The sequence below is a fragment of the Erythrolamprus reginae genome, chromosome 1 (assembly GCF_031021105.1).
Source record: "Erythrolamprus reginae isolate rEryReg1 chromosome 1, rEryReg1.hap1, whole genome shotgun sequence".
Lineage (NCBI taxonomy): Eukaryota > Metazoa > Chordata > Lepidosauria > Squamata > Dipsadidae > Erythrolamprus > Erythrolamprus reginae.
This window is the reverse complement of record NC_091950.1, coordinates 298,625,118-298,652,607: the sequence shown is the minus strand read 5'-3', so window position 1 is coordinate 298,652,607 and position 27,490 is coordinate 298,625,118. Positions and strand designations below refer to the sequence as shown.

At 39.2% G+C, this 27,490-nt stretch overlaps 1 protein-coding gene across 1 annotated transcript in view; it reads right to left on the bottom strand.

The window, feature by feature from the left end:
- LOC139157015 (uncharacterized) overlaps nucleotides 1–27,490 on the bottom strand; it is an 83,092-nt gene that overhangs the window by 49,080 nt on the left and 6,522 nt on the right. Inside the window, exons 4-19 of the mRNA XM_070733326.1 lie at nucleotides 26,020–26,168; nucleotides 24,312–24,464; nucleotides 22,707–22,808; nucleotides 20,508–20,672; nucleotides 17,667–17,782; nucleotides 15,997–16,129; nucleotides 15,678–15,881; nucleotides 15,049–15,241; nucleotides 14,113–14,240; nucleotides 10,790–10,990; nucleotides 9,368–9,489; nucleotides 8,093–8,321; nucleotides 5,856–6,058; nucleotides 4,795–4,953; nucleotides 4,060–4,150; nucleotides 2,651–2,791 (exon numbers count right to left, since the gene is read on the bottom strand). Of these exons, the coding sequence (XP_070589427.1) occupies nucleotides 2,651–2,791; nucleotides 4,060–4,150; nucleotides 4,795–4,953; nucleotides 5,856–6,058; nucleotides 8,093–8,321; nucleotides 9,368–9,489; nucleotides 10,790–10,990; nucleotides 14,113–14,240; nucleotides 15,049–15,241; nucleotides 15,678–15,881; nucleotides 15,997–16,129; nucleotides 17,667–17,782; nucleotides 20,508–20,672; nucleotides 22,707–22,808; nucleotides 24,312–24,464; nucleotides 26,020–26,168 (2,489 nt within the window). The remainder of the gene's footprint in view (nucleotides 1–2,650; nucleotides 2,792–4,059; nucleotides 4,151–4,794; nucleotides 4,954–5,855; nucleotides 6,059–8,092; nucleotides 8,322–9,367; nucleotides 9,490–10,789; nucleotides 10,991–14,112; nucleotides 14,241–15,048; nucleotides 15,242–15,677; nucleotides 15,882–15,996; nucleotides 16,130–17,666; nucleotides 17,783–20,507; nucleotides 20,673–22,706; nucleotides 22,809–24,311; nucleotides 24,465–26,019; nucleotides 26,169–27,490) is intronic.

The following is a 27,490-nucleotide window of genomic DNA, read 5'->3' as shown; positions in this document are numbered from 1 at the left end:
ACTCTCCAAAGGTAGCCCCATGTAGAGAGCGTTACAGTAGTCGAACCTCGAGGTGATGAGGGCATGAGTGACTGTGAGCAGTGAATCCCGGTCCAGGTAGGGCCGCAACTGGTGCACCAGGCAAACCTGGGCAAACGCCCCCCTCACCACAGCTGAAAGATGTTTCTTGTAATATGGCTTCTTCTAATACTCCGAAAAGAAAAACAAATACAGACAATTTTTAAAAAGAACAAGGAAGCTTTAAACAGCCAGAAGACAGTATAGGTGTGGAGCTGAATGACATTATTGAAGGAATTGTGCATATTAAACACACTTTGCTTTTTACTCAGAAAAACCTAATGAGATTTTTAGTACATGTATATTTTTTAATCCTCTTCTGTTTCTGAAAAAAAAAAGCCAGGCGCATTTGGAAACAACAATTGGTTAAAATCTAATTTTAACACAGCTTTTAAGAGGAATATTATGATCCCCTGAGGCAAATTGTTAGCACGTGCCAAATGACAAGTCTGCATTGATTCCCATTTTATCCTTTTTTTATATTATGCATTTTTTTAAAACAAAAGCTAAACCACATGAGCAAAGAATGAAAGAGAAAGAAAAAGGCAAATTGCTGTCTACTAATCACAACCAGCAATCCTTTTTTTCCCCCTGCCGAAAAGTCCAATATTGAGCAATGATTATAGTATTTCACCAAATAACATGGGTTAAACTTAAAGATAGACCTTAAAAATTATCCAGGGGAAAGGTGTGTCCTAATTTTTTCACAGGAGGACTGCAGGGATTAAGAAAAGTGGTTGGGCTTGTATAATACCTTAATCTTGCATAATATGACATACTGTTAAATAAATAAATGCTGTTACTTCCTTATACACTATCAATGGCTACTATTCACAATGACAGTATATTATTTCTAGCAGTGAACGCCTCTATAAAAGAATCATCTATCCTATGATTCTTACATTACTGTATGTCTGGTTATGTTACTGTATTGCCCTGGTGGCATGGTAATTAGAATACACTATTTGCTGGCTAACTCTGTCCACAGCCAGGAGTTTGATCCTAATGGGCTCAAACCTCAAGGTCAACTCAGCTTTCCATCCTTTCGAGATTGATAAAAAGCGGACCCAGATTGTTGGGGGCAATATACTGACATTTGTAAACCACTCAGAGGATGCTATAAAACATTATGAAGCAGTACCCTGACTCACTACCTAACTCTGTAGTATCATCTCCTAACCCCCAAAAACTTTACCCTTAGACTATCCACTGTTGACCTCTCCCGATTCCTAAGAGGTCAGTAAGGGGCGTGCATAAGTACATCAGCGTGCCTTCCATCCTCTGTCCTAATGTTTCTTTTATTTTTTACTCGTACCATGCATATGAATATTATTATATCTAATGTTTCTTTTTATTTTTTTCTTATTGCTAGTATCATGTATATGAATATTATTATATCTTTATATACCTCCAATCTGTACTTGACAAAACAAATAAATGAATAGAATAAAATTATATATGGAACCTCGGCTATCGACCACAATCTGTTCTGGAATGTTGGTCATTAGCCGAAATCCGAAAGAATTTTCCCGCCGCCGCTGGGACCAGCTGGTGGTGGTGGCAGCAGCAGTGGTAACTGCTGAGGCGGCTCCAGCAGCTTCCTTTTGAGGAGCAGCAGCACCGGGAACATCACGTCCATGCCCAGGCCCCCAGGCCCCCACCATCACCACTGTCCTTGAAAAGAAGCCCCTGGAGCTGCCCCCGGAGCCACTGCCCGAACCGCTGCCGCCGCTGTCCTCAAAAAGAAGCCACCGCCCGGACCAGCAAATTATTATGGTTATGATTATGATTATGGTTATTATTTATTTATTTATTTATTTATTTATTCATTCATTCATTCATTTATTCGTTTATTCATTTATTTATTAGTTTTGTATGCCGCCCTTCTCCAAAGACTCGGGGCGGCTCACAAGATACAATATAAACAATGCAACAACAAATCTAATTAATTAAAACATTACAAACTAAATCGCAATATATTAAAATCAGTCAGGAGGGTAGCTATGTGTCTTAACACTTTCTCAGCAGAATGTAGGTATAAATGTAGGTATAAAATCAAACACGGTGGAAGGCAGATAGCGAAGAACGACTCACTCATTCCTCGTAACTTTTTTGCTTCAGATTTTTAACTACAGTGTTCCCTCGATTTTCACGGGGGATACGTTCCGAGACCGCCCGCGAAACTCGAATTTCCGCAAAGTAGAGATGCGGAAGTAAATACACTATTTTTGGCTATGAACAGTATCCCAAGCCTTCCCTTAACACTTTAAACCCCTAAATTACAATTTCCCATTCCCTTAGCAACCATTTAGATTATTACTCACCATGTTTATTTATTAAAGTTTATTTTAAAAATGTTTTTTAAAGGCAGACGAAAGTTTGGCAATGACATATGACATCATCGGGCGGGAAAAACCATGGTATGGGGGGGGAAACCGCGAAGTATTTTTTAATTAATATTTTTGAAAAACCGTGGTATAGACGTTCCGTGAAGTTCAAACCCATGAAAATTGAGGGAACATTGTATTTTGTAAAAAGAGGAGTGGTGGAATTTGGTCTTTGAAAGAGAGGAAGATGGGGGGAAATTGCCAACCTTTAAGTCTCCAGTGAGCGTGGGCTGTAGTGGAGGACAAAGTGCAGCCTGTTGAACAGCTACAAGGAGCATGTTTTTATGTGTGACTTGGCAAGCAAGAGCAATCTGCAAGTTTTCCAGTCCATACGGCTTCAGTAACAGCTGAAGGATGAAGATAAAAAGATTAATGGTCATTATAGTGTAACATTGCACATCTAGTTCCTTTAGGTTTGACAATGAAGCTGTTTCAGTTGTACAGGTAATTCTCAAGTTACAACAGTTCATTTAGTAACTGTTCTGAAGTTACAATGGCAGTGAAAAAAGTGAATTATGACGGTTTTTCATGCGTTAATTGCAGCATCCCCATGAAGCAATTAAAATTCAAATGCTTGGTCATGTCTTTTGTGACCCTCTGACAAGCAAAAGCAATAGGGTAGCCAGGTTTACTTAATAAATGTTTTACTAACTTAACAACTGCAGTGATTCACTTAACAAGTCTGGCAAGAAAGATTGTAAAATTGGGCAAAATTCACTGAACAAATGTCTTGCTTAGCAATGTAAGCTTTGGGCTAAAATGTAATCATAAGTCCAGTACTGCATCTGTATTTATATTCAAGAAGCAGGATTGATTTTTGCATGAAGTTTGGAAGCAACAGTATCTAATTCCAAAGATCTCTTAGTCAGCCTTCACTCCAGATAACTATACTGTATATGCGTGTAACATTCTTAAGATGTGTTGTAACAATACCTAAGATTTTGTCATTATTTATACAGAGGCAAATAGATATTGTGTATTGACAGACTTCCCAGTCTATCTTGTCTAACCTTGTCTTTTCCATTTGCATAAGATTTTTATCCAGAATTAACTACATGCTGCCACCTTCTGTGACAATAGTTTAGCAAAAAAGCAAATTTAATCAAATGCCAAGACAAGTAATAATGTTGATTAGAGGAGCTCCAGTGAACATACAGAAGTAATAATCATTTCAGCAAAGATATGTGATTGATTAAGATCAGTGATCAATTTTTCCACCCCAGATCTCTGTTATACTTGATTCCAGACACTTAAATTATTTAGCACTGAATTTTCCTTGGAACCCTAATATACTTTTTTCTATTTTGGACAGAGCGTATTAGGGATTCCTTGAAATTAATCCCTCCCCCAACAGCATTACCAAAATCATTGCATAATGTGACCTGATATAGTTTAAAATTGTATTTCTTGCTTCCAGATTTGTTTAAAGTCTAGATGCTAAGAAGTCTAAATCTTCAAACTGTAGTTACAAAATGTTTTTTTAATTTATGGAATCTACATGACTCTGTTCAGAAGTGCAGTCATAAACACTGCTGGTTTAGGAAATAGGAAAAGGGCAAGAATAAAATAAATTAATATAATAGCATTGCGACTGGAATAAAAACATTTCAATTACCTGCAGAATGCTTTCCCTGGTGCAAAAGCTAAATTTTCCAATTTGATTGTCTATATCTTGGATCTCTAACATTAAGTTAGAAGGAATATACCTGCAAAAGAAAACAAGGTCTAAATTTGCAGCTATTTTGCTCTCATCAGCTAGCCATACCCTTACCGGTCTGGAGGTTAAAGGTACTGTTTTATAGGCAGGCTCCCTAGGTTCAAATCCCGGTAAAGGTTAGGGCCTCTGGGGGTTGGGGGAAGCTGTTTTTGCCCTCCCCAGGCATTGAATTATGGGTGTGGGCAGTCACGCATGCACAACAGTGCGCGCTAAAGCTTTTTCAGCACCTGAGGAAAAATAAGGTTTGCCATCACTGGCCTATATTCTCTTTTACTTATATAGACAGGAGTTACATGACAAAAAGTAGCTGTTCTATGAGAATTAGAAAGGTTTAAATAGCGAATGCGAAGATGCGAAGACTAAGATGGCAATTATTCTTAGAAAGAAGGTCAGAAGTAAACATTCCTTTTTCACTTTTCTTTTTTCTAATTCCTTTTCCTTTTTCTTATTTTTTGTTTCATATTTTTGTTGTATTGCAAAATTCTAACAAAATGTTTTTTTAAACCCAGTAGCTGTTCTATATCAAATTGCTAAGTATATCTTCAGAATGGAAGCAAATATTACTAGGATAAATTAGTGGATGATTTATGCATGTTTATATCTGCTGAAAACATTTCTAAGCGTCTGAATTACCTGTCCACATTAACGTCAGGATCTTCTAGGAGTGAAGCGATGAATATTGGTGAGAACTGGTCAGCCTTCTCTTTGTGAGTTGCACATTCAAAATACACAGGCCGTAGGTAGAAATGAAACTCATTAAAACCCATTTCTTCTGCACATTCTTTGTACAGTCTAAGAAGAAAAAGAACGTACATATTTCAACTAATTATTTAGTGGTCACTCATGCAAGACACACACACATTCATTGCCTGTCATATATTCTTTTGAGTTTCATACCCAGAGAAAATAAATATACTGTAGTTGTATAATATTTCAATAATTTCACTTCGTCCACTGCTGAGATCATTTTTACTGGCACCTCCCACAAATGAGTACTAATAAATTATGTGCAATTTTGTCTGTGATTTGATTGCTGTGATTCCTGCATCAGGGATTCTGATTTATTTCTATTGGATTCTTTGCATGGCTAGATTGGCATGGAATAAGCCAGAGTATTAGGTTTAGACAACATGATGCTTGTTCCCTCCTAAGCCAAGTCGTTGTTTTGGTTCTTAAGAAAAGATAAGTAGAAGGTTTTGTGTATTTCTAACTAATGAACATGCCAAAGCAAAAACATAATTTGATAATTTGTAAAAGTATAATTTGATTTGTCAAACATATTTAAATAGTATTGATCAAAAGCATTCAACTGAAATTATCAACTACACTACAGTTCAAGTTGAGATATCTGAGGTTCCCTTAAAAATAATGGCTTTTCAATTGAGTATCCTGATTGGGCCAGCTATAGATGATGGGGTCAAAAGTTATGCTGGGTCAGGATGGAAAAATGATAAATAGTGATTTCAATTATGAAGTTAGTAGTTAATAACATTGTGTCAATTGTAATTTGGCAGAATTGAAAAAAATGGGGGAATTACATCAGCAAGAAGATAAATATTACATTGAATATGGATTTTGCCATTATATTTTTAAAGATTAAAACAGTAGTACAGAAAAGACTTAAATAAAAAAATAATATTGCTGAATTTCAGTACAATTTTCTACAATGATTTCCTCTGTGTCCCTTTGCTAACCTGCCGAGCTGTGCTCCTTCTATTGCTGCCTCAATCAATCGATGACGGAGGGTTATAAGTTCAAGGAGTCTTGAAAAGACATTCAGAGTAATAGTTTGCTTTTCTTTGCTGGATCTCTGTTCTTCTTCTGATACTGATTTCAAGGCTAATGTAACAATTTCTCTGATAATAAGAGGATCCTCAACCAGAACATCTGCAAATACCTACCATGAAAGAATAGTATTTATAAATGTTTAATTCAAATAATGTCAATTGATTGTTGTACTGATGTTAACATTGATACTTCATTGTTCAAGATATTATTTTGTACCATGGAAATATTTAATTGAAATATAGGAGAAGAAGGACAAGAAGGAACAAGATCCTTCAGATGACTGGACAACAGGCAAGTATGACTGCGGGAGAAGATCTTCTTTTTCATTTTTAAGCACAAACAGCAAATAGTTTCTCTTAAAGAACAAATAGTAGCTTGTGCCATCTCACAACGAAAAATGGCTTTATCAGTAAAACACAAGTTAAATTCAAACAATTTTGTATCAATATACAAATTACAGTGGTACCTCTACCTACAAACGCCTCTACTTACAAACTTTTCTAGATAAGAACCGGGCATTCAAGATTTTTTTGCCTCTTCTCAAGAACCATTTTCCACTTACAAACCCGAGCCTTCAAAACTATAATCGGAAAAGGCAGGAAGAAGTCTCCCTGGGGCCTCTCTAGGAATCTCCTGGGAGGAAACAGGGCCGGAAAAGGTGGGAAAAAACCACCGTGGGGCCTCTCTAGGAATCTCCTGGGAGGAAACAGGGCCTCCACCCTCCCTGTGGTTTCCTCAATCGCACGCATTATTAGCTTTTACATTGATTCCTATTGGAAAAATTGCTTCTACTTACAAACTGTTCTGCTTAACAACCTGGTCACGGAACCAATTAAGTTCGTAAGTAGAGGTACCACTGTATTAATAATTTACAGGGACAACTCAAACCAAAGTCAGCACTTCTTTATTCTCCTGCCCTCGGGAAGGAGATATAAAAGCATAGGCAGATGCACAAAGTAGCTGAAGAGAAGTTTTTATCTGTGAGCTCTCAGACTTATGAATGGAAACATAGTACAATTGACTTGCGGGGCCGGTGCGATGTACAACAAGCTCACATAAAGTAGGACAATTGTGTGTTTGTTAGTATGACTCACTGGGTCAGAGATTTTGTGTCTTTCACTGTGAATTGCATTGGGTTGGGGGCAGTGAAGGGCTGCCCATCGCCGGCGCTACCAGGCGTGGACGGCTGGCGGGCATGCAAGCGTCGGCAGGAGATTCAGCTTTTGTGCATGCATCAACTAAACAATGTCGTTTGGCGGGCCCCAGGGGAAAAGCCTTCTCTGTGGCGGCCCCGACTCTCTGGAACCAGCCCCCACTCTCCTTGCCTTTCGTAAATTCCTCAAAACCCACCTTTGTCATCAGGCATGGGGGAATTGAAATATCTCCCCCGGGCCTATACAATTTATGTATGGGATGTTTGTACGTATGTCTGCTTAAGCCGCCCCGAGTCTTCGGAGAGGGGCGGCATACAAATCTAAGTAATAAATAAATAAAATAAATAAATAATGGGGTTTTTAAAATATTTTAAATTTTAAATTAAATTATTAGATTTGTTATGAACTGTTTAATTGTGTTGTGAGCCGCGTCTACAGAGAGGGGCGGCAATCAAATCAAATCAAATCAAATCAAATCAACAAACAAATAAATAAATAAATTAGAAGCAAAATCTCGTGTGATGCCCACATGAGCGAGATTTAGGTGATTTTTGCCGATGTATTTGGTTCCGCACACGTGCAGAAGCAAAAAATTGGTGAAAATTGCCGAAGTCTTGCTCACACGAGTATCCTCACACAAGATTTCACTTCCAACGCAAGCGCAAAAGCTGAATCTCGCACAAGTGCATGTATGCGTGCGTTGGGGACACACAGCTGGGTGCACATCCCGATTTTTCCAACCTGTGCACCGGTCCTTCCATGGAGCAGCCCACTACTGGTTGGGGGGGATACACAAAGGAAGGCTCAGCCAAGCTCATTGTACACATGTTGTACTCCGACAATGAAGGTTTGAATTGTATTTACTTACATAGAATGTGTAACAGGTCTGTAAAATTTTTTAATTATCTCTATTAACCCAATTTTATATGTCTACTTAATGAGATTAGGACAACCCCATCCAAATCCTTGAATGTAGAACATAAACATACATCTCTCTGAATTTGGGTGCCATAAAAAGTTTCTGGATTTTCCATGGTCATCCATCCATCCAACGAAAGGCGAAGTATTTGCTCCTCCAAATGAATGGCCTCAGTGGCTGTGTTTGGCTTAGAGATTTGCTGGAACTCTTGAAGGACGTGATCTAGAGCTTTAGGAATTAAAGATACTAGGCCGAGGGAGGGATGGAATTCCAATAAATACATGTTCTTCAGAGCTGTACTTTAAAGGAAAAAAGAGTTACCGTAAATGAATTATGAGAGAATAGGATTATTTCAAAATGAACTAATAAAAACTACCACATCCAAAAAAAACCTAATAAAAATATAACCCTAAATGACGTAATGCAATTCAGTGGTAAAATGGATTCGAAAATAACCATTCTCTTAATTGAATGCATGACTCAATGTACTTATTTATCCGTATATAAACTTAGCTGCAGTCTTTAATTATTAATTAGATTTATATGCCGCCCCTCTCCCTAGTTCAGTGCACTCTATATATCCATATATACTGTACCAGAATGGTGATAGTTTAACATAATTGTTTTTTTTAAATATATTTATATATTTACTTATATTGTAAATATATATAGTTGAAAAGATGACTTTCTCAAGTCTATGTTATGAACAAGCAGAAGAATAGAACTGAATAAATAAAGAGTAATACATTATTACAAAGTGGAAGAGAGGAATAGATATTGCCAATTTTACCACACAGCAGATAACATAACTTTTAAAAAGTCATAGATTCTCTGTTTTGCTAGTAGTTCTGGCTTTTAAGGTTTAGGGAGCCTTCTATGTTGGAACTTTCTTACACGTTTGAGTCCAAGTACAATGACACGATCCTTACTTTTTAAAATAATGCAACATTACAATTTTAAACAAATATTTTAAGGGATAATGAAATATTATAAATCATACCTTTTTGCATGTCTATTATTAATTTAGAAATGACCTCATGTACATATATGCATGCTGAACACAGAATTAATTCCTTATTGCTACTAGTAGGTCTAAGAAATGACCATTTGCAAAGTGGAAGAACAACATAAAGAAAGCTATTTTGTCATATGGTTTGTCTGGTTGATTTGTTTAAAATTAGAAATGCTTGAACCCATGGGAATAAACAATGGAATTTGCTTATGTGGTTTTCTTATTAAAAAACAATAGCAAACATGGGTTCCATTATAAACCTATGTGCCAAATTAGAGAGACAAATAGTACTATTTATTTATTAATTGGATTTATATACCAAATAATACTCACGGGCTGTTACTGAGAGCAATTAACTGTTTGGTAATTATTTGTGAGGGGAAGCCAAATTCAGAGGTACAATCTTTAGGACCATCACGCCAAACTTTATAATTATATTTACGCTGATTCTCTATCTGAAGAAAAAAATAAAAAATCTTATTACATAAAACAGCAATTTCTGATTTTTTAGAAAAAGTTATATCATGACTTCAGTGGTAGAGGAAGCCTGATATAAGCAATTAAAGGCGCATGTAAAATGAAATTGTCAGATTCACCCAGCTTCCATCTGTTTCTTATCCCTATCCCCATTTTCAATGCTTTGCAGAAACACCCCATAAAAAGTAAACAGATGCTAACATCTGTATTTGAATACTGGCAGTCGGCATGACCTGGCACATCATTCGTTCAAATACTAAAAATTGATTTTTTAAAAAGTTGCCTTGTAATGACCCTGTAATTTCTTGCATTGAAGAAAAGGATTTAGGGGTAGTGATTTCTGACAGTCTCAAAATGGGTGAAAAGTGCAGGCAGGCGGTAGGGAAAGCAAGTAGGATGCTTGGCTGCATAGCTAGAGGTATAACAAACAGGAAGAGGGAGACAGTGATTCCGCTATATAGAGTGCTGGTGAGACCACATTTGGAATACTGTGTTCAGTTCTGGAGACCTCACCTACAAAAAGATATTGACAAAATTGTACGGGTCCATGGACGGGCTACAAGAATGGTGGACGGTCTTAAGCATAAAACGTATCAGGAAAGACTTAATGAACTCAATCTGTATAGTCTGGAGGACAGAAGGAAAAGGGGGGACATGATCGAAACATTTAAATATGTCAAAGGGTTAAATAAGGTTCAGGAGGGAAGTGTTTTTAATAGGAAAGTGAACACAAGAACAAGGGGACACAGTCTGAAGTTAGTTGGGGGAAAGATCAAAAGCAACATGAGAAAATATTATTTTACTGAAAGAGTAGTAGATCCTTGGAACAAACTTCCAGCAGACGTGGTAGATAAATCCACAGTAACTGAATTTAAACATGCCTGGGATAAACATATATCCATCCTAAGATAAAATACAGAAAATAGTATAAGGGCAGACTAGATGGACCATGAGGTCTTTTTCTGCCGTCAGACTTCTATGTTTCTATGTTTCAACTGAATGGAGCTGAGTTTTTAGGGGTCAGATACTCTTTCTGTCACCAATGCAAAGTTTGCGGCAGATATATTCTCATTTTGCCCAAAGAGAGAAATATCTGCCTCTACCTATGGTTGAACTCACAGACTCCTGATTGTGAGGCGAGAGCTCCATTTTTAGGCCACCGTGCCATAAATACTAAAAATTGAATTTCATGCATTTCATGGAAAAGACAAAGAATTAGATCCAAAGTTATTCTGGCTACTCTGCTGCAAAGTTCTCCTGCACAGAATGTCAACTTACCTGTCGGTTCATAATATCTCTCACCAAGCAGTGGTGAAGCTTGAGGCAAGTGCATTCATCTCGGTACGTGTTCACAAAATACCCAAGGTGAAAATCAAATCGAGGACGTCTGTACATGATGTTAGTTATTACTTGGGCCAATGCAAATCTTTCTTCTGAATCCAAAGCGTGTTGGTATACTTCAAAGTAGCTATCGAAAAGCTGAAAATATATTTCAAGCATAGCCAAAACAATAATCAATAAATGTTTGTTTTTTCCTTCATTTTGTTTTACTTTAGTTTCTTTTTGCTTCCATCTGTTAATAATGTAAATTTTTCAACTGGAAGGACTGTGTGTACCACATGTAACTGTGTATAACGTAATACAGTAATACCTCATCTTATTAACTTAATTGGTTCCCATAGGAAACAATGTAAAAGTGATTAATGTGTGCAAGGGGGGGGGGGAAATTGCAAAATGGCGCTCCGCTGGGCGGCGGCGCCTGGCTGTCACCTTTTAAAACAGCCGGGGGGCTTCTCGGCGTTCACCCGAACCCGAACATTTGCCAAACTTTTGGGGTTCAGGAGGCCGCTGAGAAGTGCCACCGCCTGCCTGTCACCTTCTGAAACAGCCGGGGGGCTTCTCGGCATTCTCCCGAATGCCGAACCCGGAAGTTCGGCAAAAGTTCGGGTTCCGGTTCCGGTTCCGGAGGCCGCCGAGAAGCGCCCGGCTGTTTCAGAAGGTGACAGGCGGGCGGCGGTGCTTCTCGGCGGCCTCCCAAACCCGAACCCGAAAAGTTCAGCAAAAGTTCGGGTTCGGGAGAACGCCGACAAGCCCCCCGGCTGTTTCAAAAGGTGACAGCCAGGCGGCGGTGCCCAGTGGAGCACCATTTTGTGATCTGCGGTGGGTTCGTAAGGCGAAAAAAGTTTGTAAGAAGAGGCAAAAAATTTCCGAACCCCGGGTTCGTATCTCGAAATGTTCGTATCATGAGGGGTTCGTGTCACAAGGTACCACTGTACTGTATATTACTGTATATTACTGTACTGTATATTAGACTGCGAGAGCAGTCATGGGCCTACCTAGGTATGCCCATGTTTCACCATCACTCCGCAGTCTGCATTGGTTGCCGATCAATTTCCGGTCACAATTCAAAGTGTTGGTTATGACCTTTAAAGCCCTTCATGGCATCGGACCAGAATATCTCCGAGACCGTCTCCTGCCGCACGAATCCCAGCGACCGATTAGGTCCCACAGAGTGGGCCTTCTCCGGGTCCCGTCAACTAAACAATGTCGGTTGGCGGGCCCCAGGGGAAGAGCCTTCTCTGTGGCGGCACCGACTCTCTGGAACCAACTCCCCCCGGAGATTAGAACTGCCCCTACTCTTCCTGCCTTCCGTAAACTCCTTAAAACCCACCTTTGCCGTCAGGCATGGGGGAACTGAAACATCTCCCCCTGGGCACGTTTAATTTATGCATGGTATGTCTGTGTGTGTGACTGTTAGCATATGGGGTTTTTTAAATATTTAAATATTTTAAATTTGTCTGATTGCTTATGATTTGTTTTTTACATGTTGTGAGCCGCCCCGAGTCTTCGGAGAGGGGCGGCATACAAATCTAAGTAATAAATAAATAAATAATAAATAGTGTTTAATTAATTTTTGATTTAATACCTCCTGAGGCAGAAATTACCCCTTATATACGAGATCTGTTTAAATGGAAATTTTTGAAATTCATTATGTGGAAGTCTGAACAACTAATTAATCTGAAATAATATATGAATTTTGGTGATTAATAAGAAGAGTTGAAATGTATATGCATAATTAATATGAGTATGAGATATTATGAGATATTATGATAAATTATAAATGTATTTTAGAGGTATTTAGTTAAGATAAAGGAGGGGACAATAAAAACAAACAATGAGGAAAGAGATTAAGGAAGGGGCGGAAGCAATAGGCCTAAAATTAAGAGGTACACAAAACAATTATTTTGGAAAGTTAAGCCAACACCGGTAAACTTGAAGTTAAAATTTAGATTCAGTTGAGGGAGAACCCAGCAGAAAAAATTGGGTTTTCTTTTGGAAAGTATGGTTTTTTTTCTGCAACATATATCTAGAATAAAGTGTCTTATATAAGTAAATGTCACAATAATAAGAATTTTTGGAAGAGCCACTGTTAGTTTTAAATTTGAGAATCTATCATCAGTCTGCTAATTATGAGGTGAGTTAGGACAAAAAACACCCTGAGAAAGGTAAAGAGAGTGGAAGAAGAAGTAGAAGAGGGAGAAAGAAAAGGAATGAAGAAAGTAGAGGGGGAGTGAGGGAGTTAGAAGGTAGGAGGAGGATTTAGAGAAACGGGGAGGGGAGTGCAAGGGGGGGGAAAGGGGGCAGACTGATGATCGTTGATGTAAGGGCAAAAGAAGATATGGATTTTTGACTGATTGATAAAAATGTACAACTATGTATTTTATTTAAATATTTTAAGATATATGCGTATTAATATGTATGTGACGTAAAGGAGAAAAATTAAAAATTTAAAAAATTGGGGGGGGGGAATGCAAGCGGAAATAAGGGCCTCCATTTCTAGAACATGAGATTTAATGTTGTGAGTTGCCCAGAGTGATGTACTTGAGATGGGCAGCCCTATGAATCGATGTATTAAATAAACCCATTTGCAAATATGAATGATGGGTCCAGTCCAGCACACGTTCAGTGGCCCATAGGGGATCTGTCTTTCCCACTTGGAAGACTAAAGTAAGAAATCAACTCCGCAGCAAGGCTAAATTGAGATCAGCTACAATAGCAGAATCTTACAGATCTGATTGTGCTGTACCTCCTCTTCCTCCATCTCATAATTCAGTTCATTAGGGAGGTATCCAGATATGAACTGTCTTTATAACCTTAAAATGTGTTTTCATGCTCACCTCCATCTTGGCCATCAATCTTGCATATGTCTGTCAAGGTCATCTTTCTTACTTCCTACCACAGTGGTTCTCAACCTGGGGGTTGGAACCCCTTTGCAGGTCGAACAACCGTTTCACAGGGGTCGCCTAAGACCATGGGAAAAGACAAGTTTCCCATGGTGTTAGGAACTAAAGCTTCTATTCTGGCCCCTTGGAACATATTTTTACAATCCGACCAATCAGGCGTTTACAGTGGGGCTGATCGTCCTGCCAATCAGCTTAAAATTGTGTTGGGAGAATTGATGCTAGACTTATGGTTGGGGGTCACCACAAAATGAGGAACTGTATTAAGGGGTCGCAGCATTAGAAGTTTGAGAACCACTGTTTTACATGGTTTCCCCCCCCTTATTTCTGAGAAGACCAATGAAATGTGAATATATTTACCTGCCACTTATTTTTTAAGAAATCTGCTTCACAAGTCCAAAGGTCAAGCAAGACTGCCGATCGATCCACTGATGTTTGTGCCCACCTTGAGTAGCCGCTGCCAGAGGAATCAGGGCCTGCTTTCTGGCCTCAGAAAGAAAAGGATAACACAAAAGACTTCAATCCAGCAATAACAAATCCAAGCAGTCACACACACTTGCAGTTAATGATGCCCAAATAAAACGTAAGCAGTGAATTTCCTCCCTGTAATCAAGATTTTCCTGCTCCACAGAACTGAACTGAAAATTATCAATATATGTATTCTTGCTATAATTTCACATGCATTACAAATAAATGGTGACCCCCGAATAACCAGTGTTAAAAGTTTCATGCCATCAGTGCCTCTGGAGCTACTTCTCCAACAATTACTTTGAAACAACAATGGTAAAGTATTATTAGTTTACTTAGTAATTTCTGTTTTGGGGATCGCTGCTTTTTGTGAGAGTTTCTATCCCTCAACTATTGGTAATATCAGAGATGATAATAATAATAATAATAATAATAATAATAATAATAATAATAATTTATTAGATTTGTATGACGCCCCTCTCCGAAGACTTGGGGCGGCTCACAACAACAATAAAAACAATATTCTAGCGAAAACAAATCTAATATTAAAAGCACATAAAAACCCTATCATATTTAAAAAACAAACAACACATACATATCCAAACATAAATATATAAAAAGAAAAAGCCTGGGAGAAAGGTGTCTCAACTCCCCCATGCCTGGCAGTATAGATGGGTCTTGAGTAATTTACGAAAGACAAGGAGGATGGGGGTAGTTCTAATCTCCGGGGGGAGTTGATTCCAGAGGGCCGGGGCCACCACAGAGAAGGCTCTTCCCCTGGGACCCGCCAAACGATATTTCCGGGCCAAGTTTGTATCAAGGCCTTACCTTTTTCCGCCTCAATGTACTGGCTTGCCACAAGCAAAAGATGCTTTTTGGTCTCTTTCAGGTCTTGGAGGGCCACATCGTACATTACAAAGGCCCCTCTCTGATCTTGCGTATGAATGTATGCCTCTTTGACAGTGTAAAAATCATCATGGTTCTCTACCTCAGCAAACTCCATGAACTGCACACTTTGAACCTGTGGAGCCATAGATGTTGAAAAGAAAACATCATAGCTGACCAATAAATCCATTACCTAATAGCTGTGCACTTCAGAGGTTTTTTACCCATTTCTTTCCCACCAAGACCTCCTCTGATCCATAAGCTATAAAGCCCTACATGGCTTAGGACATCAAGCTGTCCACCTTTAAGTCACCCCTGGTCACATGATCATCAAGCCATTCTCACCTGGTCACATGGCCAGCAAGCAACTCCTACCCAGTCACATGGTTGACAAGCCACTCCCACCTGGTCACATGACCATCAAGCCACACCCACAAAATAAGCCATGCCCACAGTGTGGTAGTAAAAAAAAATTGTGTCCCTTCACTGCGTAGAACCATCCTCTCTCCCCCTTTCCCCTGTCGGTCCATAAAGACAGAAAGGTTGGGGTTCTAATGTGACCAAAGCCTCACCTTATAGTCAGCTGGAGTGTAATGCATGTAAGAATGTGAGCCAAGACCCCCAAAGGCGCCAGTGCCTCCTTTGGCTGCGTTCACCCAGCTGGCATCTTCTGCAGTAGAGTTGAGCTGCCCACTGCGCGAGGAAAGACCTGAGGTGCTGATGGTCAGAGTTCTTTCAATGGATCGGAAATAGTTGAGGATTCCCAAGCAAATTCTCTGGTATCAATATCATTGAGATTAAACAATGGTGAATATGATGATAACAATACCAACTGGCAAAAATACACAGCTATTTATACGGCTCTGCTTTTGTTTTTAAAGATTTTATTACCTGTAATTCTCTGATTCTCAAGTGGCGTAAATAAAGGACAGACAAATATCCACCTTTTCTCATGGAAAGGTCTTTGTTAGGTGCTGCTTCCAGGTCTTCATCTAAACCTAGCAGCTCTGAGACAGTCAATTCGCTATTTTTTCCCCCCAAGAAAGAGAAATTAAATCACATTACTGTAGCTCAGACATTCTGTTGTATCTAAATTAAATAATCTCTTTATATTTCCTTCATAGAAGTAAATTTCCTACCAAATTCACTTATACAGATGCCTCTGAAACCAGAACAATAATTAGAATGGATTGATTCTGATGCAATCAGATTAAGATAAGGAGAACTTATGAAAAACCGTATACATGCCATTATCATTTATGCTTGGGGAAAGCTTGCTCTATCTGAAAATGCCAAGGAGTAGAAGTCAAGAAACAGCACTTTCAGCTTTTACAAAATTTACAGAATATGATATGAAATGTTTGTTCTAACCTATGGATAATCCTCAATTTATGACCCCAATTGAATTCAGAATTTTGGATACAAATCATTGCAATTATAAGTTGGATCATCCCATGATCAGATTCAATTTTATGATTGTTTTTACAAATATTTTTAAATGGGTTACCATGGTCATTGAATGAATCATATGGTTGTAAGTTCAAATCCTGCTTATCCAATGGGTGTTTTTTGAGGCTTTTGCCAGAAAATAGCTAAAAGTTACAAGATATGACCGTGGAATCCTGCAACTGGTCATAAATGCAGATTGGCTGCAAAGAACCATAAATGTGATACTGAGTGGGTGGGGGGGTTGTTTCTGTGTGTCTGTGTGTGTGTCTGTGTGTATGTGTCTGTATGTGTGTATATGGGTGTGTGTGTGTTTATGTGTATGTGTGTGGTAGACTTAACTTAGCAGCAGTGGGTTCTAAAACCATTTACTACCCATTAGCACACATGGAAGCATTCTGGGCAGGTGTGGGGAGCCTCCCGTCACTGGCGCTCCCAATTCTAAGAACCAGGCCAAACCAGGAGCAGCTCACCACTGTTTGATACATTGTACGTGAACTTTTTGAGTCCATCATAACTTAGAACGGTAATTAAGCAAACAGTAATAAATTAAGGACTATCTGTATCTCCGTCCCATTCTTTACTAAATCATATTTATCTCAGGTATATAAACAGCATTAAATCTATGTATACGACCAATACTTAATTACTTGCAGGACCTCCTTCTGCCGTATGAGTCCCAGCAACCACTTAGGTCCCACAGAATTGGCCTTCTCCAGGTCCCATCAACCAGACAATGTTGCTTGGCAGGGCCAAGGGGAAGAGCCTTCTCTGTGGAGGCCCCACTCCTCTGGAATCAGCTCCCCCCCAGAGATTCGCACTGCCCCCATCCTCCCCGTCTTCCGCAAGAGTCTTAAGACTCACTTATATTGCCAGGCTTGGGACTATTAGCTCTTCGCCCCCTGTACAATTCTTGTACAGCTCTATTATTTATTCATTATAGAAAATGTCTAGCAGGAAAGGAGGAAAATCACAAAAACTCCTAAGTGATGCATTACATACATATTAATCACTGTCTCTTCCTATACATACAATATTATGCATACCAAATCTGTCTTTGTGTATGTTTGCATCTGTGTGCATAATCTCAACACAAACAAAAATAATACTTTTACCTTCCATGTTTCCTCTTTCCTGAAAAAGCAGAACCTTCTCTAAAATTGACATCTTCCATGCTTTTTTCACCAATTGCCATAACAAGATTGTTATTATTGTCATTTCTTTGCTGCCCCTGCAGATTAAATGATAGGGTCAAATGTATACACCCCACTTTACTTTACACTGTTATATAAATATGAAATTATGAACATGTGGACTTGTAAATCCTTTTCCTCAATTTTATGTTTATATAACATATGACTTAGGAAAGTGGAAAACAGCCAAAATGCAAATCAAACATCTTCATTATGGTCTTTGATCAGTCTTTACAATAAAAAGGGAAAAGGGAAATAGTTTAAAATACCCATTACTAACAAGATAATAAAGCAGCATATCTAAAAAACAAATCATATGCACAGTTGTATATAACGTGACCCTCGGACAAGACAAGGAGAGGGGCAGCCTATAAATTTGAAAAAATAAATAAAAATAATAAATAAATATATGTCAGTTGCCAAGCATCTGAATTTCAATCGTGCTCATTAGTTGGCCTTCTCCAGGTCCCGTCGGCTAAACAATGTCAGGGGAAGAGCCTTCTCTGTGGCAGCCCCAGCCCTCTGGAATCAACTCCCCCCAGAGATCAGAACTGCCCCCACCCTCCTTGTCTTTTGTAAATTGCTTAAGACCCACCTATATCACCAGGCATGGGGGAATTGAGATACCCCCCAGGCTTATATATTTTATGTATGGTATGCTTGTGTTGTATGGTTTTAATGATGGGTTTTTAGATGTTTTTTTAAATATTAGATTTGTTATATTGATACTATTGTTGTCATGAGCCGCCCCGAGTCTGCGGAGAGGGGCGGCATACAAATCTAATAAATTAAATTAAATTATTATTATAATGGGGGTGATGCAATGGTCATAACTCATTTTTTCCAATGCCATTGTATTTTTGAACAGCCATTAAACAAACTGGTGAGTTGATATGGGAGTGTAGGATTAGCATTCCTTAAAAAAATATTAAGCACAAAATTTATCTATATGGCCCTTGCATTTAGAAATGATTGGGGTGATCAGATGTAATAGGGCAGTGATGGCGAACCTTTTTTACCTCAGGTGCCAAGAGAGTGTGCTTGCGCATGCCCATACCCATAATGCAACGCTCTCCTCCCATGTATGCCCACACAGCCCCTCCCATTTTGCCTGCCCTCGGTTGCGTACAGGCCTCACTGAAGCCTCTGGACTTCCAGTAGGCCATTGGGCTATTTTTCACCCTTCCCAGGCTCCGGAAGCTTTTCTGAAGCCTGAGGAAGGTGAAAATGGATACCCTCTGCTCTCTGGAAGGCTGGAAATCGACACACAGGTGTGCTGAGCTGACATAGGGCAAGGCCTCACATGCCCTCCATATACCACCTGTGGCACGTGTGCCATAGGTTCACCATCATGATCATAGGGCATCATGAAAGGAACATTTGCCAAGGGTTTTGATCACTCTGGATCCACAAGGTCAAAGTCTCTGTAAAAAAAAAATCACATACTTTGGTTTCTCTTCAGATTATTTGTTTGTTTGTTTATTTATCTATTTATCTATTTATCTATTTATCTATTTATCTATTCATCTATTCATCTATTCATCTGTCTGTCTGTCTGTCTGTTTGTTTGTTTATTTATTTATTTATTAGATTTGTATGCCGCCCCTCTCCGAAGACTCGGGGCGGCTAACAACAATATAAAAAGACAATGTAAACAAATCTAATATTAAAAACAATCTAAAAATCCCGAATTTAAAAAACCACTCATACATACAAGCATACCATGTATAAATTCTATAAGCCTAGGGGGAAGAGAAATTTCAATTCCCCCATGCCTGACGACAGAGGTGGGTTTTAAGGAGCTTGCGAAAGGCTCCGAGTCTGCGGAGTGGGGCGGCATACAAATCCAATACTTACATACATACATACATACATACATACATACATACATACATACATACATACAGAAAGAAAGAAAGAAAGAAAGAAAGAAAGAAAGAAAGAAAGAAAGAAAGAAAGGAGGATGGGGGCAACTCTGATATCTGGGGGGAGCTGGTTCCAGAGGGTCAGGGCCGCCACAGAGAAGGCTCTTCTCCTGGGTCCCACCAAACAACATTGCTTAGTCGACGGGACCCGGAGAAGGCCAACTCTGTGGGACCTAACCGGTCGCTGGGATTCGTGCGCCAGAAGGCGGTCCTGGAGATATTCTGGTCCGATGCCATGAAGGGCTTTATAGGTCATAACCAACACTTTGAATTGTGACCGGAAATTGATCGGCAACCAATGCAGACTGCGGAGTGTTGGTGTAACATGGGCATACCTTGGGAAGCCCATGATTGCTCTTGCAGTTGCATTGTAAATCTTTTGCTAAAATAAGTGTTTTTTTCCCATTGAGACCAGTCTATCAGAGCAACCTGGTCTACCCCACTATGGGATGGGGCATACTGCTTCTGCTTTGGCCTTTCAGCCCCAATCCAAGAGCCTTTGAAGGCAGTTGCTTTTGCGACAAACTACACTGCTCAAAAAAAATAAAGGGAACATTCAAAGAACACATCCTAGATCTGAGTAAATGAAATATTCTCATTGAACACTTTGTTCTGTACAAAGTTGAATGTGCACAACAGCATGTGAAATTGATGGTCAACCAGTGTTGCTTCCTAAGTGGACAGTTTGATTTCACAGAAGTTTGATTTACTTGGAGTTATATTGTGTTGTTCAAGTGTTCCCTTTATCCTTTTGAGCAGTGTACTTTTTGTGTTGAATTTTCGTCATTGTTTTGCCAAAATGCTGGCTAGAAAGAACTGTCAGAGTGTCTTTTATTACCTGATAGAGTTCTGGATTACGAGAAAGCTTTTCCCAGATCTGACTGTATCTGTCGATATGTTTCGATTGGAAAGAAGTCATAAAGGCAGATGTCACTGGTGGTGGTTCTAGCATGGCTACCGCTTGCTCCTGGAGAGCCTCCATCACATACTCCAGATTGGAAGCCTAGTTTGACACAAACACATTCTTTCATTTAGGAAAACATACTGTACATCCAAAGAACAAAGACCTTGAGGCTGGGGTCAGCTTGGTTGGTTGCTTTCTAACAATGACTGCTGTAAAGCATTTTGTTCATAATTCTCCAGCTCTCCTAGCAGGAAATATGTTTGCAAGTGAAATATTTCTAGTTAGGAAAAGAAAAGCATGATATTCATAAAAACTACAGTATGGAAACTGCAAATATGATATTTATATTTGCAGTTTATAATATTTATATGTGATCAATTATTATTAGATTTTAATATGTAATAATATATCACCATTATGCACTATTAATATTCCTAATATTGAATATGTAATCACTTCCACATAGGATAGGATAGGATAGAATACAATAGAATAACATAGCATAGCATGGCATAGCATGGCATAGCATGACATAGCATGGCATAGCATGGCATGGCATGGCATAGCATAGAATGAATAGAATAGAATAGAAAAGAAAAGAAAAGAAAAGAAAAGAATTCTTTATTGGCCAAGTACGATTGGACACACAAGGAATTTGTCTTGCTGCACATGCTCTCAATGTACACAAAAGAAAAGATACGTTTGTAAAGAATCATAAAGCACAACACTTAGTGATAGTCCAGGTACAAATAAGCAATAAAATCATATTAGGAACCAGTCAATATAAATTGTAAGGCTACAAGCAATAAAGTTACAGTCATACAGTCATTTGGGGAGGAGATGGGTGATGCACACGATGAGCAGATTAATAATAATGTAGATTTAGCATCAAACTATTCACTATTTGTTTAGCAGAGTGATGGCATTCAAGGGGAAAACTGTTCTTGTGTCTAGTTATCTTGCTGTGCAGTGCTCCACAGTGTTGTTTTGGGGGTAGGAGTTGAAATAGTTTGCTTGGGAATCATGTGTTAGATATTCTATGGAGAGTATATCCATGGGACAGAATCGGGGGGTGGGGGTTGTGCCTTTTTATTTTTTTTCTACTGCTCTCTTTTCTTTTCTTTTTTTTGCAACCCCTTCCATTCTACTTCTCCCATTTCTCTCATCTGAGCAAAGTTATCTCAGGTAGGAAAGCTGGTAGGTTTCTTCTCTGAATGCATGGAGAGCCTTTTAGAACTAAATTGAAAGGCACTCACTGTTCAGCAGCTTCATGTATTAATAATATTGTATCTAGTTTTGAGAGCCACATGTCAAAATCAATATTGATAAGGCCATTGAACAGAGAACATTGGACTCCACAGGAAACGGCTCCGAAAATGTAGGATCCAGTATCCTGCATTTTTATTGGAATCGGTGATCAAATCCGTGATCAACTATCAGAATTGGTGGGAGTTAGATTTAACTAATAGATTGGTTGTTGGTCAAAAGTAAGGTCACAGGAATGTCAAAATAGTGTGAAAATCAGGAGAACCATATTATGGCAAATCTGCTAGAAAATGTGGAAAGGACGTTTCATGGTTTTGTAGAATAAACAAGATTCTCCCCCTATCAATGATTTTACATATTGCCTTAACACTCAAAAACTTCTGAAATTGTTTGAAGTGAAAGTATCATGAAATATTACTATGTATATTACAATGAATTTAAGAATGTCATTAATATTCTAAGAACAGGTCAGTAAGGGGTGAGTACAAGTGCACTAGAGTGCCTTCCGTCCCCTGTCCTATTGCTCTCCTATATCTCCTATACCTTTCTTCTATTCCTATATCTCTTCTTCTATTCTTTCATTGATATGTTCTATTACTATACCTTCTTTTCTATTCTTTCTTAGATATATTTTACTATGAGTATCTCCTCTATAACCTTCATCATGTATTTTACTATGTGTATATAGATATATACCCACTAAAACCCTCATTGTGTATTGGACAAAATAAATAAATAAATAAAATAAAAGTTATACACCCACTGCCCATTCTTGATATCCTGAGTCCATCAGGAATGGGCGGCTTATAAATCTAATAAAATAAAATAAAAAACAAATAATAAATTTTTTTAAAGGTTTTTATTTACCTGCAACAATTTTGATTGAATCTGTAGCTGTTCATCTACCTTTTTCCACTGTTTAAGTTTCATCAATAGTTTTTGTTGCCATGGATCTTGTTGAGGCTTAATCTGTCAGACAAGATGTAGATATTCCAAGTAAACTACAGAAAATGTATTTTACTAATCTAGTAGTTGGTGAGGATTAACAATTTTGTATGTTTGAAAAAGAATACTGTGTCGATATAATATTTGTAGCTCAGGGTTGAATAATGGGGCCCTCGGTGCTTGCTGAACCTGATGGTTTTCTTCCAAAGGTCCCATTATCAAACTAGACAACATTATCAATGCACTTGGTGTAGAGGTGAGTTACTCCCAGTTCAGACTGGTTTGCCCGAACTGGTAGTAACCCACTGATGATGTCATGATGACAAAATGGATCCAGTTCAATTGGTGCCAGTCCCTGGATGCACCATCTTTTTTAAAAAATAACTTTTTTTTTCTTCTGAGCATGTGCAGAAGCTGAGTTTTTGGTGCCATCTTATTTTGGGCTTTTTAAAACAAATTATTTTTTTGCGCATACTCAACAGAAGCGAACCAACAGCGAGGTAAGTTAGAACCTACCCCTGCATTGATGATGTTAATTTGGCAACAGAACCTCTGCAAGAAAATCACCAAGAGCAAAGAGTACCAAGGGCCCACCACCCTCCAGAATACTGTTCAGTCAATGCTGTGAAAGACAACTGTATCTTCTCAGTCCACAATGTATCTCCCTCTTCAAAGAGCAACCATCATCACTTATATGCAGGGGTGGGCAGCAGGCAGGACAGGGTGGAACGCAGTTCCACCGACGAAAATGAAGATATGTGCGTAGCTCCAGCTGATTGGCAGCTGTCATTATTGGATTACCGGTCTCATCTCGGCTCGGCTCTCCTTTTTTTTCCTGCTGCTGCTGATGTGCCTGGGCTCCTTGCTTTTTTCCTCTTTCCTCCTTCCTGGCCTCAGACGAGCTTCCCTGTCTTCTGCTCAGCTCCCCTCCAGCCTCACGTGGCCACCTCCCACCTGAGGTGCAAGCAGAAGGCGTGGGTGGAAGCGGCGCTGGCAGCATTTATGCTTCTGGCAGCACCCATTCGCCTAGCTACCCAGTTTGAGGTGGGGGGGGTGACCCAGGAAGGAGAGTGCGGGAAACACAAAGCAAATTGTCACCCCAACAAGCGACACTGGTTTGGTTGTAAATCGAGGACTTAACAGTTCACTTGAACGATGATGATCGTTCAAGCCACTCCCACCTGATCACATGGTCGACAAGCCACTCCTACCCAGTCACATGATCATTAAGCCACACCCACAAAATAAACCACACCCACAGTGTGGCAGTAAACATTTGGGCTGCTCATTACTGCTTATATATGAAGTATATTCTAAGTTTACTATATAGAAACATAATATATAAAGTGATGCTCTTGTATGGTTTTCCACATGCAGCTATACATACAGGATACACAATCTATCTTCCTAAATATAAGTAGATTTAATTTCAGTTTCACTCACGATGATTATATAGCAGTTAGCTATTGAGAATTCAGACATTCAAATAGCTGCTTGCATAGCTTGAAGTTGAAATGTAGTTTTTACCTTTATAAAAGAGGTCCAATTTGCTTTCTTTTTCAAAGTCACGTTGGAGTTCATTACGCCCAATTTTTCTGATCCAAGGGTTCCAGCATCATAAACAGGAAATGTTCTCATTGTTTGCTGTTTATTGAAAATGCTCTTAAATTTATGTTTGACCTGAGGATGTTGGGGATATCATGCTGATTAAACCAGATAAATTATTATTGTTGTTGTTGTTGTTGTTGTTGTTATTATTATTATTATTATTATTTATTAGATTTGTATGCCGCCCCTCTCCGCTTTACACTTGTAAAGCAAGTGTAAAATTGCTTTACACTGAATTAATGTTACATCAGTACTAGGACAGAATTCACCTACTCAGTACAGAAACATTACAATCAAGGAAAAGGTTGAGTTCACTGAAGTCTTGTTTACTTTAAACCAAATTTAATTTTACCTAACATAAGGAAAGGGAAAGAAAAAGGAAGATTGATAGGATCATTATATTACCACTTCTATAATTGTGCCAAGAAAAACAGCATACTGTAGAAATATCTATTAACTCGCCAAAATTGTGCAACCAGTAGAAAATTTTACTTTTTACTTTGTGTCTGCAGAATTGCAAATAGAGCTATAATGCAAATAAGTGCCTTTAATACTTAGATGATGGGATCTAATTTACACTAACTCAGAATTTTTTAAATTTATTTATTTATTATTTATTACTTGAATTTGTATGCCGCCCCTCTCCGAAGACTCGGGGCGGCTCACAGCATGTAAAACAAATCATAGTAATCAGACAGATTTAAGATATTTAAATATTTTAAAAAAAACCCAGATACTAACAGACACACACACAGACACACCATGCATAAGTTAAACGTGCCCGGGGGAGATGTTTCAGTTCCCCCATGCCTGATGGCAGAGGTGGGTTTTAAGGAGTTTACGGAAGGCAGGAAGAGTAGGGGCAGTTCTAATCTCCGGGGGGAGTTGGTTCCAGAGGGCCGGTGCCGCCATAGAGAAGGCTCTTCCCCTGGGGCCCGCCAACCGACATTGTTTAGTTGACGGGACCCGGAGTAGGCCCACTCTGTGGGACCTAATCGGTCGCTGGGATTCGTGCGGCAGGAGGCGGTCTCGGAGATATTCTGGTCCAATGCCATGAAGGGCTTTAAAGGTCATAACCAACACTTTGAATTGTGACCGGAAACTGATCGGCAGCCAATGCAGACTGCGGAGTGATGGTGAAACATGGGCATACCTAGGTAAGCCCATGACTGCTCTCGCAGCTGCATTTTGCACGATCTGAAGTTTCCGAACACTTTTCAAAGGTAGCCCCATGTAGAGAGCATTACAGTAGTCGAACCTCGAGGTGATGAGGGCATGAGTGACTGTGAGTAGTGAGTCCCGGTCCAAATAGGGCCGCAACTGGTGCACCAGGCGAACCTGGGCAAACGCCCCCCCTCGCCACAGCTGAGAGATGTTGTTCTAATGTGAGCTGTGGATCGAGGAGGACGCCCAAGTTGCGGACCCTCTCTGAGGGGGTCAATAACTCCCCCCCCAGGGTAATGGACGGACAGATGGGATTGTCCTTGGGAGGCAAAACCCACAGCCACTCCGTCTTATCCGGGTTGAGCTTGAGTCTGTTGACACCCATGCTAAAATGCTAAAAACTAACAACACAACTGCATTTCCTGAGGATACAAGAGTTTTTTAAAATCAGGGTTTTTATTACCATGGAAAAAAATTCCATCTCATTTGCAGAATGTCTCAGATTTTCTACATCATAATTAATATCCAGTTGAGAAAGCAGGAGCCTGAGCTGTGGTTTCAGTTGGTCAATTTCTGCTGTGTGTTGGGGAAGTGCACTCTTTGCAACGGTTCCTTTAAGAAAGAAAAATCAATGGAAGAATATAAGAACCAACCATTGCCATCCAAATCTCATACTACAGGTGGCCTAAACGTTTGTTGCTCATTTTGCATTTGAAACACCTTCTCAAAATTGCTGTCTTTTCTGTCTGGTGGGATTTTTTAAAAGGCATAAACTACAGTTAGGTTGCAAGATTTTCAGTTAGAATAGAATAGAATAGAATTTTTATTGGCCAAGTGTGATTGGACACACAAGGAATTTGTCTTGGTGCATATGCTCTCAGCGTACATAAAATAAAATATACATTTGTCAAGAATCATATGGTACAACACTTAATGATTGTCATAGGGGTCAAATAAGCAATGAAGAAGCAATATTAATAAAAACCTTAGGATATAAGCAACAAGTTACAGTCATACAGTCAACATGGGAGGAAATGGGTGAAAGGAATGATGAGAAAAACTAGTAGAATAGAAGTGCAGATTTAGTAGAAAGTCTGACAGTGTTGAGGGAATTATTTGTTTAGTAGAGTGATGGCGTTCAGGAAAAAACTGTTCTTGTGTCTAGTTGTCTTGTTGTGCAGTGCTCTGTAGTGACGTTTTGAGGGTAGGAGTTGAAACAATTTGTGTCCAGGATGTGAGGGATCAGTAAATATTTTCCCCGTCCTCTTTTTTACTCGTGCAGTATACAGGTCCTCAATGGAAGGCATGTTGGCAGCAATTGTTTTTTCTGCAGTTCTGATTGTCCTCTGAAGTCTGTGTCGATCCTGTTGGGTTGCAGCACCAAACCAGACAGTTATAGAGGCGCAGATGACAGACTCAATGATTCCTCTGTAGAACTGTATCAGCAGCTCCTTGGGCAGATTGAGCTTCCTGAGCTGGTGCAGAAAGAACATTCTTTGTTGTGCTTTTTTGATGATGTTTTTCATGTTAGGTGACCATTTTAGGTCTCGAGAAATGATAGAACCTAGAAATTTGAAGGTATCTACTGTTGATACTGTGTTGTCTAGTATTGTGAGATGTGGAAGGGTGGAAGGGTTTCTCCTAAAGTCTACCACCATTTCTACGGTTTCGAGTGTGTTCAGTTCTAGGTGACATAAAAACCACCCAGATGTATAAAATCTTAAAATAAACAATGGCAGTGGGCTTTTGTGATGAGCGTTTCTTGTTTGGGCTGGCTGTGTGTTTCTCCTTGTTATATAATGTCCTTTTCCTGTTCATTTTCTTTGTCTCGGTTAGGGTTAGTTCTGGTTTTAACTGTACACTATTAGAGTTGGTTCTACGTTGAACAAACAAATAGGCAAATAAAACAAAGTCACAGCATCTCAAAGCATGCA